The sequence below is a fragment of the Equus asinus genome, chromosome 11, assembly GCF_041296235.1.
Source record: "Equus asinus isolate D_3611 breed Donkey chromosome 11, EquAss-T2T_v2, whole genome shotgun sequence".
Classification (NCBI taxonomy): Eukaryota; Metazoa; Chordata; class Mammalia; order Perissodactyla; family Equidae; genus Equus; species Equus asinus.
In genome coordinates, this window is record NC_091800.1 from 6,174,077 (window position 1) to 6,193,425 (window position 19,349).

At 39.8% G+C, this 19,349-nt stretch overlaps 1 protein-coding gene across 1 annotated transcript in view; it reads left to right on the forward strand.

The window, feature by feature from the left end:
* Positions 1-807: 807 nt before the first annotated feature.
* SGCG (sarcoglycan gamma) overlaps positions 808-19,349 on the forward strand; it is a 148,234-nt gene continuing 129,692 nt past the window's right edge. Inside the window, exons 1-2 of the mRNA XM_070520395.1 lie at positions 808-923; positions 1,332-1,551. Of these exons, the coding sequence (XP_070376496.1) occupies positions 1,498-1,551 (54 nt within the window). The 5' untranslated portion in view covers positions 808-923; positions 1,332-1,497. The remainder of the gene's footprint in view (positions 924-1,331; positions 1,552-19,349) is intronic.

Genomic DNA, 19,349 nt, shown 5'->3' on the forward strand with positions numbered 1-19,349 from the left:
AAAAACTTCATTGGACTTTTCTGGGAAATTGACCTATTCCCTTTTAATTTCTACCTTTTAAAAAGTTTGCTTAAAAACATGTAATCTAAGAGTTTTAAACATTTCTGCCTTGCAATTATACACTTTCTTACATGAAAAACATTTTTAAATACCCCAGCATCTTAACGTTTCCATTTGGTCCCAAATACGGCAGCATACCTCCATTTAACAAATCATAAAATACACTAGTATGATCCTTTCAAGAACGTGTTTGATAATTTACTTCCTTAGCACATTCATCGACATCTTCAGATACGCATACCGTTCCCCAGGCACAACACTGCTAAAACTAAGTCACTCTCCTGTGTGGATGTCAACGAGCAAATAAACGATTGAAATACACAAGCACTAACAGAACTATATCCCACATAATCGCAGTTGAGCGAACCTCTCCAGGCCTTGAAAAAATACCATAGTAAAGCGACTTCTTAAAAGTAATGGGTCAGCACTCACTGTGTCCGAGCCCGACTCAAAGAACTAATATGCAGCAGTCTTTTTGTCACAAGTTTTTGCAAATCCCGAGGGGTGCCTCCTAGCGGCAAGACAAGGCTAGCAAAACAGCGGCTTCTGCAGCCGGAGGGGTTCGCGCGAGACGGGCCGGTAAAAAGACTCCAGAGCCGCGCAAATGAACCCATTCCCCAGACACGGACGCCCTAAAACGCCGTGGAAGGAAGGCGCTGACTCCTCCGACTGTGAGGGACCGGGCCCGAAGTGGGAAGATAGTAACTCTTCCCTGGCGCTGCAAGCCCGAGCGGCGGCGGGCAGACGCAGGCGGACCGCAGGGAAGAGCGCGGCGCCCACGAGGGCGGCAGGAGCGGCGCCGGTGGCGCGGCGTCTAGAAGCAACCCTGCCCAGCGGGGGGCGACCCCCTGTGCGACCGCGGGGTGCGAGCAGCGGGTGGGGCGCGGGAGGGGGCTTGGGGGCGCCGGGCTGCGCGGAAGGGCACGGGCCAGGGAGGGAAGGAGGGCATCCAGGAGGGGAGCGTGGAGAGGAGGGGGGGTGCTGGCGGGGCGCGCGGTGACGGGACGTGGAAGCACGCAGGGAGTCCTGGAGGGCCGAGGGTAGTCGCAGGAGGGGCACATGGGGGCGTGGAAGGACCGCGGGCTCTGGAGGGACGCATGGTGTTGGGGCGTGGAGGGGACAGCGGATCCAGCCGGGCGCACGATGGGGCGGGCTCGGGTGCGCGTCCCACCGGCGGCGCTCCGGGCTTGGCGGGCGCGGGACGGGCCCGGGGACGCGCAGTAGCCCGGGCGACTTCCACGGAGGTGTCTGCCCCCCGCCTCTCCTCGCAGCCGGGGCAGTGGCGCCAGGAGCCCGGGCGGGGATGTGGGCCTCCGTGGCTCGGGGGAGCTGCTCCCCCGCCCAGGAGCAGAGTTGTCGCTGCGGTCGCTGAGGAAGGAGGACGGAGCCAAGGCCCGCGCTGTCCCGGGAGGAGACAGTGGTCTCATCCCGTCTGGAATGAAGGGAAATGCAGTGGCTGTTTGCGCCCCCGGACTCCAAGAAGTACAACAGGTAAAGAGATTGGCACGGTCCACCGCTTCGCTCTCAGTTCCCAAATTTCCGGGTCCTCTCTTCTCTTGCAGCCGCCTAAACTAACCCTCCGTTGTTAGACTGCCCTCTTCCCTCTCCAGCCTTTCCCCAAGACCCCCCACCACCGCGTGAAGTGTAGTTTAGGCAGCTGGCATTTCTTTGCCCGAAATACAGCTAACTGATCTGCACTCTGAAATGACTTAAATAACTCTGTGTGTGTGTGTGTGTGTGTGTGTGTGTGTGAGAGAGAGAGAGAGAGAGAGAGAGAGAATGAGAGCGAATTTTTCTGTAAATTGGCTGCCAAAAATATTGCCCTCGATTGCTCCGAGTCTGTCCCTGACGTTGAGAAAGCGGGTTGCCTGCGCGAAGTAAGAGCGAAGTTGCTAGGGCTGACTTGGGCATTTTCTAGGGGGAACAAGGATCCCTAAAATCACAGGTGGCTCACATCATCGCCAATGGGATTATAACTTGATGATTTTGCCCCATTAGACCCGCTACCCCCTTAAGTACCCATGGTTGTATTTACATACGTACTTGCTTGTTACCGCTTGGTTAAATCAGAGTTAGGAAGTTGATAATATGCACTGCTGGATAGCTGACGTCTATAAATATTGGTACAATCACGTCCAGTTTATCTGTGGGACAACGACTGGTCCGGTGATGCTGAATGCTGTGCGGTGGGTTTCATGGTGATAGCACTCTTTGGCTGTGCACGTCTGCCAGGACGCCTGGGGTCTTCCTATTAATGCTGCTGAGTGTCCCTTAAAGGAAGTAAATCTGTAAAGCAATGGAATTGTGTTGATCTTTCTAAGAAGCAAGCTTTATTTTTATGGCTCTTCTTGTGCTTTTCTTCCTTCAATATGAGCAGGCTATAAAAACTCTGAAAAATAGATTTCACAATATTATTCAAAAATATATGTAAGCTGACCTCTTGGGTTTTGATGACAGAATATTTTACTAAAAGAGTCAGTGTATCTGGTATTAAAACTTCCTCTTGAGAAAATGTGCTGGCAAACACAGTGACTGACAGGGCGCAGTCCACTCCACATGTGTAAGAATGTTGTCCTGTAGGCTTCCACAGGTCGGGGACAGCCATGATTTCAAGTACTGCACTCTCCTTAAGGCCTCTGTTCTTTTCATGTTTAATGTTTGTCATTGCAGAATCAGACCTTAAACACATTATTTAGCGGATACTACACATAAATCATTTATGCATAGAGTGCACTCACACTTGTGGGCTTGCTAGTGGAGGACAGTGTCCCTTATAACAATTATAGTCCTGGAGACATTTCTTTAATCACAGAAAAAACAGTGATGAATAATCCATTTCATCGGTGAAAACCATTAGAACTACATAGCAGACCATAAAAGAAATAAGGAAACTTTCATATCTAACAACTAATTTGTTTGCTTTTTTAAACTATTAGAAACCTCTCTCAGATAATGAGAATAATATTACCAATTCCATTTTTAAAGCAGCATTTTATTAATTGTAACGAGGTAAGATTTAAAATAGATTATATTGAAAATATGTATATATACAAGCTATTACATTTTAATCAGTATCATTTTGTTGTCTTGGGGGTGATTTTAAAAAATTTATCAGACCCTCATTTAGATGTTTAGTACTTAAGACTGTGTCCTGCGAGACCTGCTGTTGTGCTGTGGGTGAAACAGAAAGTGGCCGTGGACCTGGTCACACTTAAGCAAAAGAAGGTAAAGCTAATTTTATTTTTTTTCCTAGAACTGTATTGTTAGAAAATGATTTATGTGTACATGATAATCATAGTATAATAACCCAAACATTTAATTTTCTAAAGACTTAGGTCATGGTGCTTTGTGATTTAAAAACATGCCCATTTCATTGTATCTAATTTGTGTGAAGTACACACCTGGTTATGTGTCGTCAGTGCTACAGTGACAGCGTCATCGGTATGGATATCCCTTGTTTGATGTCTGTTTGCGTATAAATTTCTGAACATGACAGCTTCTATATTGGGAGACAAAATAAATATAACAACTTGTGTTCCTAGCATACCATTTTGTTATGTACGAGGGAAATCTTTGTGCTGGAATAGGAGACAGCAGGAAAAGGAAGGAGATAGTACATTGATGCTTCCTAACTATTTTAAGGTCATGGACCCCTTTGAAAATCTGGTGACAGTAATAGATCTGCTGTCCAGAAAAATCCCCAGAAATGTATGGCTGATGTGGACTGGACTTCAAGAGTTAACTGCTCTGGGAGCCCCGTCTCGGACCCCTGGCAGAGGCCCCCTAAGTTAGATCCTCGGCATGTAGGTGGGCTTGGTTGCTGCACGTACAAACCCTTGGGTCACTCCTTTATGACAAAGTACAACTGCGTTAATAATTATATTAAAAACAAAAATATGAAAACTTAATTGGAGAAGTGACACCAACCAGGTATTAATTTATAAAAAGGTGCTTATGACATTTTGTCTAGTTGACTTTGTTTAGTATTTGTTGCTAAACTCTTCTTTCAAAAAAAATATATAAGTGAACTGACTGAGAAAAGGAAAAATTAAAAAATATGAAAACTTACCTAAAATCACATTGCGTTACCCGGTGAACTGTTCTCCAGGTGATTTCCTTCTCGCACGTGCACCTGACAGCTTGCTGCTTTACCTCCGTCTCCTCGCACTTGCCTTGACTGGGCGCCTAACTTAAGCCAGGCACTTTGGGTATTTCATTCCATCCCATCTTCACAAGCACCCTGTGATTAGGGCCCCCTCTGAACTTAGAAGGAAACTGGGCCCAGAGAGGCTGTAATTTTCCAAGGGGGTTGCTCAGCAGAGCCAAGTAATAACATAGACCGGACACCAAACCACACTTCCCACCAGAGCACAGTGCCCACGAACACTTCCCTTGGTCAGCCCCTCATGTCATTCTTTTTGTGGGTGAGCAATAGCTCAAATGACTAGTCCACATAACTACTGCTACTAATACATTGAATCAAAGGAAAAGAAGACCATCACATTTGAGGTTAAAATGAAGTGGTGTAGAATATTATTCAGCCATCAAAAATGAGGAAATCCTACCATTTGCAATAACGTGGATGGACCTTGAAGGCATAACGCTAAGTGAAATAAGTCAGACAGAGAAAGACAGATACTATGATCTCACTTATATGTGGAATCTAAAAAACAAAACAAAACGAAACAAAAAAACCCCCCCAAACTCATAGAAAAAGAGATCAAATTTATGTTACCAGAGGCGGAGGGGTTGGGGAGTCGGGACAGAGGGAATTAGAGGGAGGTGGCCAAAAGGTGCAAGTTTCCAGCTGTCAGATAAATAAGTACTAGGGAGGTAATAATATACAACATGATGACTGTAGCTAATGCTGCTGTATGATATATAGGAAATTTGTTTTGACAGTAAAACCTCAGAGTGCTTATCTAAGGAGAACTTTTTTTATTATATCCATATGAGATGATGGATGTTAGCTAAACCTACTGAGGTAATCATTTCACAATATATGTCAATCAAATCATCATGCTATATACCTTAAGCTTATACAGTGATGTATGTCGATTACTTCATAAAACTGGAACAAAATTAAATAGTATGAAGAATGAGCACCATTAACCTTAGTGCCCTTAAAACCTCACGGAAGTTTTCTCTGGAAACTCTCTGGAAGCCTTCTGTGTCTTCCTCCTCTAATTAAATCTTTTTCTTTTACTTTTTAGTAAATTAGGTAAATAAAGGAGATTGGTAAAATAATATCTCATTAACACAGTATTCTATTAAAAAGTCTTTAGATGTGTTAAGCAAAGTGGGATGACGTTTTAGCCCGTTTGTGCATCCTCTTTTATGAAAAGTGGATCCGAAGCAGGTGACAATTCTGTCAACCTTCACATGTCATCAGATTTTACTACCTCATTTTTGCCTTTCTTCCTTTTTTTCTTTTCTTTCCAATTTCCAAACTTTGAGTTGTATATGAGCAAGGAACAGCATGCTTGACCCAAGTGGAGTGGTAAAAGAAAGGTATTCCAGTTCCTTCATTTGGCCTACCTCAAGCCCTGGTAACTGTTCTACAGGGTGTGTTTCTTTAAGAAATAACGTATTCTGCTTAGGGCTGCCTGTGCCGCTTCCAGCTGAGAATCTTTCTACAAATCTAGAAAAGCAGAAGCCACTCTGAATATTTGAATATTGCTTCTCTCTTGTTTGTCCCCCTTTCTTTCTCTACGTCTCACTAGATGTATGTTGGACTCCTTATTTCTTTCTTCCATTCATTCCTGGCTTGCCGATTCCCTTATTCCACCTCATGGTGGTTTATTTGCTCAGGTAGTTTGTAATTTTTCTGTGACCTCATCTATGCAGAGAGTTATTCTTAGACAGGAATCTGAAATGCACCCTGTGGGAGAGTGTCCCTGGGTGTGGTTTTGCTTTTGCTTATGCTGGGATCCCAGGGGTGTTATGGGTCCTAGAGCAGTTTTTATGTAAATGTCGTGGTTTGGGATTACAGCAGCAGATATTTGTTGTAAATTTGGACAAACTCATACCCACAGATGGTAGGGGCTTATGGTTGGTGCAGAGCTTATGACTTTGCTTTCTTCCCAATAGTTTGTCTTTCCATGCACAGCCTTGGAGACGGAGAGGCCTCTTCTTGCACTTTGCTTGTGTGGTGGGGCTCCAGCCTTGCTCTGGCCAGAGGCCAGCTGTCTTTGTTGGGCATTAAGATTCAGGCTTAGCCTCTAGACCCACAGGTGGGTCTAATAACCTGTGTGCCTCTGTGTGTAGCATCACCTCGCAGCTGTCTCTGACTCTGATTTCCATCCTTGTTTCTAGGCCTTGAGAAGTTTTCATTTTTTCCTATGAGTTGTACTACATATTTTTAAAGTATTGTGTTTTGCAGGATTTCTGTGTCTCGCTGGTAAGAATGGTGCTCTCTTACGTCTCCTCAGCCCCTTGTATCGGAAGGACTCTCTGTGTGTGATACATTTCATTATTCGGGGGGAACAGTTTCCATGTAACTATTTTTAAAGACAATTATGAAAAAAAAATTGTTGTACATCATATGCTGAGCTAGATTTACCAAAAGAACTTCATGATGGGGCCGGCCCGGTGGCGCAGCGGTTAAGTGCACGCATTGCACTTCAGCGGCCTGGGGTTCGCCAGTTCGGATCCCAGGTGTGGGCATGGCACCGTTTGGCACGCCATGCTGTGGTAGACGTCCCACACATAAAGTAGAGGAAGATGGGCACGGATGTTAGCTCAGGGCCAGGCTTCCTCAGCAAAAAGAGGAGGATTGGCAGCAGTTAGCTCAGGGTTAATCTTCCTCAAAAAAAAAAAAATTAAAATTAAAAAAAATAATTAAAAAAACGAAAAAAGGACTTCATGACATTCACTATCTAAATTTTAAATAATTCTGGAATTTAAAAATTAGTGATAATGTTAACTGATATATTAAATAATATGAAATGATTATGTAGTAAAAATATTTCTCTATTTATGTTGATTATGTCATCTGTGGATTATTTAGATTGACTGTCTAATCTATTGATTATTTATTCTTGGACTGTCCATACCTTTATGATTAAATTTTGTTTTTATTTATTAATATTTCTTCCAAATATTAATTGGAAGGTGAAAATACACATCAGGACAGTTCTGTTATTGATTAGGGTTGAGAAGGTGGTTGCTTGAAACTAATAAATTGGGGGGGTTGGTTATTTTATTTGTCTTGTGATATAAAATTTGGAACATTGTATGAATTTATAATCAGAATGGGTACTCAGAAAGTACCGTTGATTTTCGTTTTTTGAGTGTGGAAGGGATGTAAGAATGTAATATAATTATCAGATTCTCCTCTTAGGTTAACAATGATGACACAACAAATTTATTTTTAAAATAGTAAAATCTAAGTAAAACGTGACTTGCATATCTTATGATATAGATTATTTTCAATGAGATATTTCGGGGTTAGCAGACTTTTTTTGTAAAGGGCAAGAAAATGAATATTTTAGGCTTTGTGGGCCATAGAGACTCTGTCACAACTGCTCAACTGCAATGGCAGGAACCATAGAGACTCTTAAACAAATAAGCCTGGTTGTGGCCCAGTAACACTCTACTTACAAAATCAGGTGGCAGACCTTATTTGACACACAGGCCATCATTTCCCAAACTAACCTATGCTAATGAAAGCAATCAATTATAGAGAAATAAGAAGTTTTGCTGTGAAATATTTTTCAACATAGGTTGATATATACATAAGCATTATTCTTTGAGAAATTACCTCATGTAAAATACTGATACAGTCATTCTCAGAAGATATGGTGGAGAAGGAACTACTCCTTGTTTATCTTTTCTTTGCCTTCTCTTCTCACTTGTTGCTTGGGAGAATGATACACAGTCACGCACCACATAAGGACATCTCGGTCAACAAGGGACCACATATGCAATGATGGTCCTGTAAGATTAGCACCATGTAGCCCAGGTGTGTAGGAGGTATACCATCCAGGTCTGTACTGTAGGGGAGGAATAAATTTTCCTCTACCCTCTAGGTTCTTCTGGCAGGTCTAAGAATTAAATTGAGATAAGACATTAATAGGAGAAAAGCAAACAGAAGTTTAATAACATGTTTACATGGGAGAAACCAAGGAAAATTGAGTAACTCACCAAAATGGCCAAAGCCCTCACCTTAAATACCATCCTCAGCTACAGACAAAGAATATGTTGTGGGTTGAGAGAGTCAGGGACTTCAGGGAAGAAAGGAGTTCATGGATAGGTGAAAAGGAGAAAATGTTTAGAAAACAAGTCTTTGGCTCCACAGAAACAGAAGAACACAGAGGGGAGCCAAACAAACAGGCTTTTCTAGGTTCCCCCCATCCACCACCTACCTCATGTTATGCTAAGGTGATAGCTCGCTTCCTGAGACAGGCTTTTTTTGGTTTGTTTTGTGGGGGGGGGGTTTGAGGAAGATTAGCCCTGTGCTAACATCTGCTGCCAATCCTCCTCTTTTTGCTGAGGAAGACTGGCCCTGAGCTAACATCCGTGCCCATCTTCCTCTACTTTATATGTGGGATGCCTGCCCACAGCATGGCTTTTGCCAAGTGGTGCCATGTCCGCACCCAGGATCCAAACGGGTGAACCCCAGGCCACCGAGAAGCAGAAGATGTGCACTTACCCGCTGTACCACCGGGCCGGCCCCAAGACAAGTTTTTTTTTTTTTTATCTGTGTTCTTTTAGGCAGTTAAGGGGGAGGTAACAAGAAAAACTTTCTGAGTTTTTTTGTTTCGTAAGAATAACCAGCCTAAAATAATCCATCCTCATGTTAAAAAGACACATTTTGGGGTGGCAAATTTTGTTTCTCTCGGTACACTCTATGATATTTGCACAATGATGAAATCGCCTAACAATGCTCATCTCAGAACGTATCCCTTTGTTAAGCAACACATGACTAATTCACACACGTTATTAAAAAAATGTTGCTTTCCTCTCTGGAGCTGAAACTTCAAACTGAGTATAAGTTAATGTTTGTAAACTATCTCTGGTTTATAAAAGTTAGTGCAAAGAAGTGTTTTTCTTTTTTTGAAAAATAATATTTTAATATGTGCATCACTGTGAATATGCTATACATTTTGCAATACACTAAGAATGATCCTTCAGGGGCCAGCCCCGTGACCGAGTGGTTAAGTTCACCCACTCTGCTTTGGCAGCCCAGGGTTTGGCCAGTTCAGATCCTGGGCGCGGACGTGGCACCGCTCATCAGGTCATGTTGAGACGGCGTCTCATATAGTACAACCTGAGGCACTCACAACTAGAATATACAACTATGTACCGGGGGACTTTGGGGAGAAGAAGAAAAAAAAAGATTGGCAAGAGATGTTGTTAAGGCAGGTGCCAATCTTTAAAAATAAAAATAATAATTTTTTTTTAAAAAAAGAATGATACTTCAGTTTTATCACTATACAAAACTGTTGCAACAGCCCAAAATATATAAAATTAGAGAAATTCATATGTGTAACAGATATTTTGAAATGGAAATTGTACTGTACCTATCAGTAAACCATGATCATCTCATAGTTATTTTATAATTGTATTACTGCATACAGTAATCAAATGAAGTGAGCCAGACAGTAATTTACCTTTAAGAGCATAAGCAGGACTTACATAAATTGGAAATAAGAAAAAAACCTAAAAATATTTTGTAAAGTTTGCCTCTTTTGCCATTTGAAAGATTTTATAATTTCATTAGACTAAATATTCTTAGTTTCATACTGGGAAGGGTTCCAGATTTTTCTATGTTGCTTTAAAATTTAAATTATGCTAATTTAAAAATATTGACTACACATTAAAATTGGTCTTATCCTCGGGGCCGGCCCGATGGCCCAGCGGTTAAGTGCACACGTTCCGCTTCGAGGCCTGGGGTTTGCCGGTTCGGATCCTGGGTGCGGACATGGCACTGCTTGTCAAGCCATGCTGTGGTAGGCATCCCACATATAAAGTAGAGGAAGATGGGCACGGATGTTAGCTCAGGGCCAGTCTTCCTCAGCAAAAAGAGGGGGATTGACAGCAGATGTTGGCTTAGGGCTAATCTTCCTTAAAAAAAAAAAATTGATGTTATCCTATATTTGCTGTACATTAAACAATTAGGAGATATTTTTCTAACTCATAGATTTTTGAGTTATTTGTATATTTTTTTTCAAATGAAATAAGTGGTCCAAGGTAATGAAAGGAAAGTTATTTGTGTACTCCTTTGTTAAGAAAATTTTCCTGCAGATAAATAAAATAAACTACTTTTATTAGATTTAGAAAGTAAATCCAAGATTCAGAGGCATTGTTCACTAGAAGTCAAGTAGGAAAGCACAGCAGAACCTATGAACACAGCACGCAGCTATTTGTTCTGAGAGCAAACGTGGTGAGAAACGTGGTGGTGAGAAACCTCTGAAGTTTCACACATGAACATTATTTCTGTGCTTAAGTTAGAAAAGTACTAGTGTACTGTAAAAATGGAGCAGCGTGCTGGTGAGGATGTGGAGCAACAAGAACTCTCATTCATTGCTAATGGAAATGCAAAATGGTGCAGCCCCTTTAGAAGGCAGTTTGGCACTTCCTTACAAAACTAAACATACTGTTACCATACGATCCAGCAGGTGTACTCCTTGGTACTTACCTAGAAGGACTGAAAACATATCCACACAAAAATCTGCACACAGATGTTTACAGCAGCTTTCTTCATAATTGCCAAAACTTGTAAGCAACCAAGATGCCTTTCAGTAAATGAATAGGTAAATAAATTGTGGTACATCCAGACAATGGAATAGTATTCAGTGATAAAAAGAATTGAGCTCTCAAGCTATGAAGAGACATGGAAGAACCTTAAGTGCATGTAAGTAAGTGAAAGAAGCCAATCTGAAAAGGCAATATACTGTATGATTCTAAATATGTGATAACCCGGGAGAGTCAAAATTATGGAGACAGTAAAAATTGCAGAGGTTGCTGGGTGGAGAGAGGGAGTGAAAGAGATCAATAGGCAGAATACAGAGGATTTTCAGGGCAGTGAAAATCCTCTGTATGAATCCACAACGGGAGGAAAGCTGGAAAATTCACGAATATGTAAAAGTTAAAACACTCCTAACAACCAGTGGGTGAAAGAAGAAATCAAAAGTGAAATTTAAAAAAGTACCTTGAAACAAATGAAAATGGCTATAGAACATACCAAAATCTAGGAAATGCTGCAAAGCAGTTCTAAGAGGGAAGTTGATAACAATAAATGCCTACATTAAAGAAAAAAGGAAGATCTCAAGTAAACAGCCTCACTTTATACTTCAAGGGGCTAGACAAAAAGAACAAACTATGCTCAAATTTAGCAGAAGGAAGGAAATAACAAAGATCAGAGCAGAAATAAATAAAATAGAGACCAGAAAAACAATAGAAAAGATCAATGAATCTAAGAGCTGGTTTTTTGAAAGAATAAACAAAATTCACAAACCTTTAGCTAGACTAAAAATAAATCAGAAATTAAAGAGGAGATATTACAACTGATAGCAAAGAAATACAAAGGCTCATAGGGGACTACTATGAACAATAATTGGATAATTTAGAAGAAATGGATAAATTCCTCGAAGCATAAAACCTGCCAAGACTGAATCATGAAGCAATAGGAAATCTGAACAGACAAATAATGGGTGCTGAGATTAAGTCAATAATCGACAAAATAAGCAACAAAGAAAAACCCACGACCAGATGGCTTCCCTGGTGAATTCTACCAAAAATTTGAAGAGGAATTAACATCAGTTCTCAAACTGTTCCAAAAATTTGAAGAGGAGGGAACCCTCCCAAACTCATTTTAGCAGTTCAGCATTACCCTGATACCAAAGCCTGATAAGGACACTATAAGAAAAGAAAACTACATGGAATATCTTTGATGTGCATAGATGCAAAATTCTAAACAAAATTTTAGCAAACCAAATTTAACAGCGCATTAAAAAGATTGTACACCATGATCAAGTGGGATTTATCCCTGGGATGAAGGGTAGTCCAACATACTCAAATCAATAAATATGATACACTACATTAGTAGAATGAAAGATCAAAGTCATATGATCATCTCAATAGATGCAGAAAAAGCATTTGACAAAATACAATATCCTTTCCTGATAAAAACACTAAACAAATCGGGTATAGAAGAAATATATCTCAACACAATAAAGGCCATATATGACAAGCTCACAGCTAACATAGTACACAATGGTGAAAAGTTGAAAGGTTTTACTCTAAGATCAGGAACAAGACAAGGGTGCCCACTCTCACCACTCTTGTTCAACATAGAACTGGAAATCCTAGCCAGACCAATCAGGCAAGAAAAAGAAATAAAAGACATCCAAATTGGAAAGGAAGAAGTAAAATTGTCTTTGTTTTCAGATGATATGATCTTATAGAAAATCCTGAAGAGTCCACTAAAAATCTATTGGAATTAATTGACAAATTCAGTAAAGTTGCAGGATACAAAATGAACATACAGAAATCAGCTGCATTTCTATACACTAACAACCAACTATGTGAAAAATAAAATAGTTCCACTTACAATAGCATCAAAAAGGACAAAATACTTAGGAGTAAATTTAACCAAGGAAGTTAAAGATCTGTCCATGCGAAACTACAAGACTTTGATGAAAGAAATTGAAAAGAAGACACAAAATAGAAAGATAGCCCATGTTTATGGATCAGAAGAAGTAATATGGTTAAAATATCCATGCTACCCAAAGCCATCTATAGATTAATGCAACCGCTATCAAAATCCCAGTGGCATTTTTCACAGAAATAGAAAAAACAACCCTAAAATTTGTATGAAACCACAGAAGACTCCAAATAACCAAAGCAGTCCTGAGAAAGAAGAACAAAGCTGGAGGCATTGCACTTCCTGATTCCAAACTATACTACAAAGCTATAGTAATCAAAAAAGTATGGAACTAGCATAAAAATAGACACAACCAAAAAACAAATAACCCTATTAAAATATGGGCACTGTACCTGAATAAACATTTTCCAAAGAAGATATACAATGGCCAACAGGTACGTGAAAAGATGTTCAATATCACTAGTCATCAGGGAAATACAAATAAAAAACAACAGATAACACCTCGCATTTGTTGGAATGGCTTTATCAAAAAGACAAGAGGTAACAGGCTTTATCGAAAAGACAAGAGGTAACAGGCACTGGCAAAGATGTTGAGAAAAGGAAAGCCTTGCGCACTGTTGGTGGGAATATAAAGTGGTACAGCCACTATAGAAAAGAGTATGGAGGTTCCTTAAAAAAATTGAAAATAGAACTACCATAACCCAACAATCCCACTGCTGTGTATCTATCCAAAGGATAGGAAAACAGGATCTTGAATAGATAGCTGCGCTCCTGTGTTCGCTGCAGCATTATTCACCTTAGCCAAGATATGGACATAACCTAAGTGTCCATCAAGAGAGGAATGGATAAAGAAGATGTGGTGTGTATATATATATATATATATATATATATATATATAATATATGAATATTGTGATATATTTCATATCATAAGATAATATGAATATATATATGAATCTTATTCTGCCTTGAGAAAGAAGAAAATCCTGCCATTTGCAGGATGGACATGGATAGACCTTAAGGGCATTATGCTAAGTGAAACAAGTCAAACAGAGAAGGCCAAATGTTGTATAATATCACTTATGTGTGGAATCTAAAAGAGCTGAACTCATAGAAGCAGAGTAGAATGTGGTTAGCAGGGCTTCAGAATTGGGGAATGGGAAGAAGTTTGTTAAAGGGTACGAACTTCCAGTTATAAGACAAGTTCTGAGGATGTCATGTACAGCATGGTGATTATAGTTAATAATACTGTATTATTCACTTGAAAGTTGCTAAGAGAGTAGATCTTAAATGCTCTCACCACAAAAAAGAAATGGTAATTATGTGACATGATGGAGGTGTTAGCCAATGCTATGGTGGTGATCATATTGCAATATATAAGTGTATCAAGTCAACATATTGTACACCTTAAACCTACACAATGCTATGTGTCAGATATACTTCAATAAAGCTGGAAAGAAAAAAATGGAACCCTCCCCCTCAGAAAAAGAAAATGCTCTGTGATATTATAATGATGGGTGTATATCTTTATACATGTCTCCAAACCCATGGAACGTATATCACCAAGAGTGAACCTGTGGTAAACTATGGACTTTCAGTGATTACAATGTCTCAATGGAGGTTCATCCTTGGTAAAAAATGTACCATTCTGGTGAGTGATATTAGTAATGGGGGGGCTATGCTTGTGTAGGGACAGAAAGTATATGGGAAATCTCTGTACCGCCCTCTTAATTTTGTTGTAAATCCAGAGCTGCTCTAAAAAAAAAAAAAAATCTTTTAAGAAAACTGAGCAGTGGATATAATCACCACATTTTGTTTCTTCATTCTTGTGTTGACGGACACTAAGGTTGTTTCCATATCTTGTCTACTGTAAATAATGCTGCAGTGAACATGGAAGTGCAGATATCTTTTCGATATCCTGATTTCATTTCCTTTGGATAAATAAACTGAAGAGGAATTGCTGGATCATATGATTGTTCTATTTTTAACTTTTTCAGGAACCTCCATACTGTTTTCCATAATGGCTGCACCATTTTACATTCTCACCAACAGTGCACAAGGGTTCCAATTTCTCCACATCCTCGCCAACACTTATCTCTTGTCTTTTTTGATAATAGCCATTTTAACAGATGTGAATTGATATCTCATACCATATTGTATGCTTGAAATTTGTTAGGAGAGTAGAATTTAAGTGTTCTGACCACAAAAAAAGAAAGAAAATGGTAACTATGTGAGGTGATGGATTTGGTAATTATCTTGACTGTGGTGATCATTTCACAGTGTATATCAAAACATAAAATTTACACCTTAAATGTATACAGTTTTGGTTTTTTTGCTGAGGAAGAGTCACCCTCAACTAACATCTGTTGCCAACCTTCCTCTTGTTTTTATGCGAGCCACCACCACAGCATGGCTACTGATAGACAAGTGGTGTGGTTCCGTGCCCAGGAACCAAACCCAGGGTGCCAAAGCAGAGCACACCAAACTTTAACCACTAGGCCATCAAGGCTGGCCAAATGTATACTTCTTTCTGTTTGTTCTTTTTATTGCAGTAACATTGGTTTATAACATATAACTTTCACATGTACATCATTATAGTTTGATTTCTGTGTAGATTACATCATGTTCCCCACCCAAAGACTAATTACCATCCATCACCACACTCATGTTCCTAGTCACCCCTTTCATCCTCCTCCCTCCCCCCTTCCCCTCTGGTAACCACCAATCCAATCTCTGTCTCTATGTGATTGTTGTTGTTCTTATCTCCTATTTATGAGTGAGATCATACGATATTTGACTTTCTCCCTCTGACTTATTTCGCTTAGTATAATATCCTCAAGACACATCCATGTTGTCACAAATGGCAGTATTTCATCACTTCTTATGGCTGAGTAGTATTCCATTGTGTATACATACCACATCTTCTTTATCCATTCGTCCCTTGATGGACACTTAACCTTACTTCCAAGTCTTGGTTATTGTGAAGAATGCTGCAACGAACATAGGGGTGCATGTATCTTCATGCATTTGTGTTTTCCTGTTCTTTAAATAGTCTTTATTTGTCAATTATACCTCAGTAAAGCTGGGGGGGGGCGGGAAACTGAGCAGTGGAAAATATTCCATAGGATATACTTTTGACATGATTTCCATGTTGTAACCAAAATGTGGCAGACTTCATTTGTCAATCCCTGCCTCAGTTACACAAACAAACAAATTTTTTAAAAAGTTAACCCTTGGGGCCAGCCTGGTGGCACAGCGGTTAAGTGTGCACCTTCCACTTCGGCGGCCCAGGGTTTGCTGGTTGGGATCCCAGGTGCAGACATGGCACCGCTTGGCAAAGCCGTGCTGTGGTAGGCGTCCCACAATTAAGTAGAGGAAGATGGGCACAGACGTTAGCTCAGGGCCAGTCTTCCTCAGCAAAAAGAGGAGGATTGGCAGATGTTAGCTCAGGGCTAATCTTCCTCAAAAAATAAAGTTAACCCTCTGCATTCAGAAAAGGGAGGGAAATATTAAAAGGCCAGACTTTCGTTAACAACTGTGGATGTTGTAGTACCTCAAAGTTCTTATGGCTCACTGGCCCCAATCTCAAACTGCAGGCTAAGTATCTCCACCCAGCTGTTCCACTCACTTCGTTCCCTTGTCCTTCCAAGATGGAATGCTTCATTATGCATTTCAAACCATTCCTGCTCTGGTTGACTAATGTTGCTCTTCATTCCACTTGCTCTCCCACACAGCTGGGTTAAAACTTTTCCATGCCCACTTCATCTGGTTGGCTGTTAAGTTTCACCGAGCCTAACTTCACACAGTCTCCCAGCTTCCTGAGTTAGAGTCCAGTGGCCTCTGCCGCCCTGAAGCTGTTAGACGGCAGCTTGGAATTCACCACTGTCTTGGGTTGCTCTGTGTAATTTACTCCATCTTCTCAAACTTTGAGCACAGGAACCTGTCTTTGAACTGCTTTTGCACATCTGAAATGTCATGAAGAAGTCCAGGCCTTGCATCTCTCTATTTCTTCTGTCTCAAAATAGACAAATTATTATCAGCCTAGCTATGAGCTATTTAAATCAATCTTATCAGTGCCTATTTTGATACAATTTTGTTTGGAAATTTTAACTAACTTATTTCATTACAATGTTGACACATTTGGCCAAAGAATGGTTTAAGACAATTTTTTGAACAATGAAAGAGCATAAGCAAAATGAATACTACAGAATTATCCTGAAGTCAATAATTACGTTAGTTACTAAATACAGCCAGTAAGTGCCTGATATTGCCTGGACAAAACTTTTTTTGTTGTTGAGGTATAATTGACATATAACGTTATATTAATTTCAGGTGTACAACATAATTATTGGATATTTGTATGTATTGCAAAATGGTCGCCACAATAAATCTAGTTAACATCCATCACCATACATAGTTAGAAAATTTTTTTTTCTTGTGATGAGAACTTTAAAGATCTACTCTTAGCAACTTTCAGATGTGCTATACAGCATTGTTAACTTCATCACCAAGCAGTACATTATATCCCATAACTTATTTATTTGGTAACCGGAAATTTGTACGTTTTGACCCCCTTCACCCATTTTGCCCACCCCTCACCCCTCACCCCCTGCCTCTGGCAACCACCAGTCTGTTCTCTGTATCTGTGAGCTTGGGTTTTTTGGTTTTTTTTTTTTTTAGATTTCACATATGAGTGAGTTCATATGGTCTAAAGAAAATGAACACTTAGGTTGTTTCCGTTGTAAATAATGCTGCACTGATCATGGGGGTGCGTATATCTTTTTAAGTTAGTGTTTTTGTTTTCTTCAAATAAACACTCAAATGGAATAGGTGGATCATACGGTAGTTTTAATTTTTTGTGGAACCTCCATACTGTTTTCCTTAGTACTGCGTCAATTTACATCCTCACCAGCAGTGTACAAGGGTTCCCTTTTCACCACGTCCTCACCAACACTTGTTATTTCTTGTCTTTTTGAGAATAGCTATTCTAACAGGTGTGAGGTGTTGTCTCATTGTGGTTTTGATTTGCGTTTCCATGATAAGTAGTGGTGTTGGGCATCTTTTCATGTGCCTGTTGGCCAGCTGTATATCTTCTTTGGAAAAACATCTATTCAGATCCTCTGCCCATTTTTCAATCTGATTGTTTGTTTTTTTGCTATTCAATTGTATGAGTTCTTTATACATTTTGGGTATTAATCCCTTTTCAGATTTATGATTTTGCAGTTATTTTCTCCCATTCAGTAAGTTACCTTTTCATGTTGTTGACGGTTTCCTTTGCTGTGCAGAAGCTTGTTAGTTTGATGTAGTCCCACTTGTTTATTTTTGCTTTTGTTGCCTTTGCTTTTGGTGTCAGATCCAAAAAGTCATCGCCAAGTCCGACGTCAGGGAGCTTACCAGCTATATTTTCTTCTAGGAGTTTTATGGTTTCTGGTCTTACATTCAAGTCTTTAATCCATTTGAGTTGATTTTTGTGTATGGTGTAAGATAGAGGTCCAGTTTCATTCTTCTGCATGTAGCTGTCCAGTTTTTTCAACACCAGTTATTGAAGAGATTGTCCTTTCTCCATTTTATATTCTTGGCTCCTTTGTTGTAAATTAACTGACATATGTGTGGGTTTATTTTTGGGCTCTCCATCTGTTCCACTGATTTATGTGTCTGTTTTTGTGTCAATACCACACTGCTTTGATTACTATAGCTTTAAAATATAGTTTGAAATCAGAAAGCATGATGCCTCCAGTTTTATTCTTTCTTCTCAAGATTGCTTTGGCTATTTGGGGTCTTTTGTGGTTCTATGAAAATTTTAGGATTTATTGTTCTATTTCTGTGAAAATGCCATTGGAATTTTGATAGGGATTGCATTGAATCTGTAGATTGCCGTGGGTGGTATGGAAATTTTAACAATATTAATGCTTCCTATCCGTGAGCACAGAATCTCTTTCCATTTATTTGTGTCTTCTTCAGTTTCTTTCATTAACGTCTTACAGTTTTCAGTGTACAGGTCTTTACCTCCTTGGTTAAATTTATTCATAGGTACTTTATTCTATTGGATGCAATTGTAAATAAGATTGTTTTCTTAATTTCTCTCTCTGATAGTTTGTTATTAGTGTGTAGAAGCACAACAAATTTTTTGTGTATTGATTTTGTATCCTGCAACTTCACTGAATTCCTTTATTCTAGCAGTTTTCTTGGTGGAATCTTTAGGTTTTTCTACATATAATATGACATCATCTGCAAATAGTAACAGTTTTACTTCTTTCCAATTTGGATGCCTTTCCTGGACTGAATTTTGAAGCACGAATGTTGGTTTGGAAAAAAACCAAACAATAGAGGATGAAGGGTGAAAAAGAAAAAAAAATTTAATGACTCTCTGGGGGGTGCAGTTTTAGGTTCAGAGCAAAACTGAAAGGAAGGTACAGAAATTTCCCATACACTTCCTTGCCTTCACACGCAGCCTCCCCCAGTATCAACATCCCCACCAGAGTGGTACCTTTGTTAAAGTTGATGAACCTACATTGACACATCATAATCACAGTTTCATAGTCTTACCTTTTCTAGATGGCCTGTAGGAGGAATCACACAGTGTGTAGCCTTTTCGGATTGGCTTCTTTCACTGAGTAATATGCATTCCAGTTTCCTCAGTAGCGTTTCATGGCTTGAGAGCTCATTTCTTTTTATCGCTG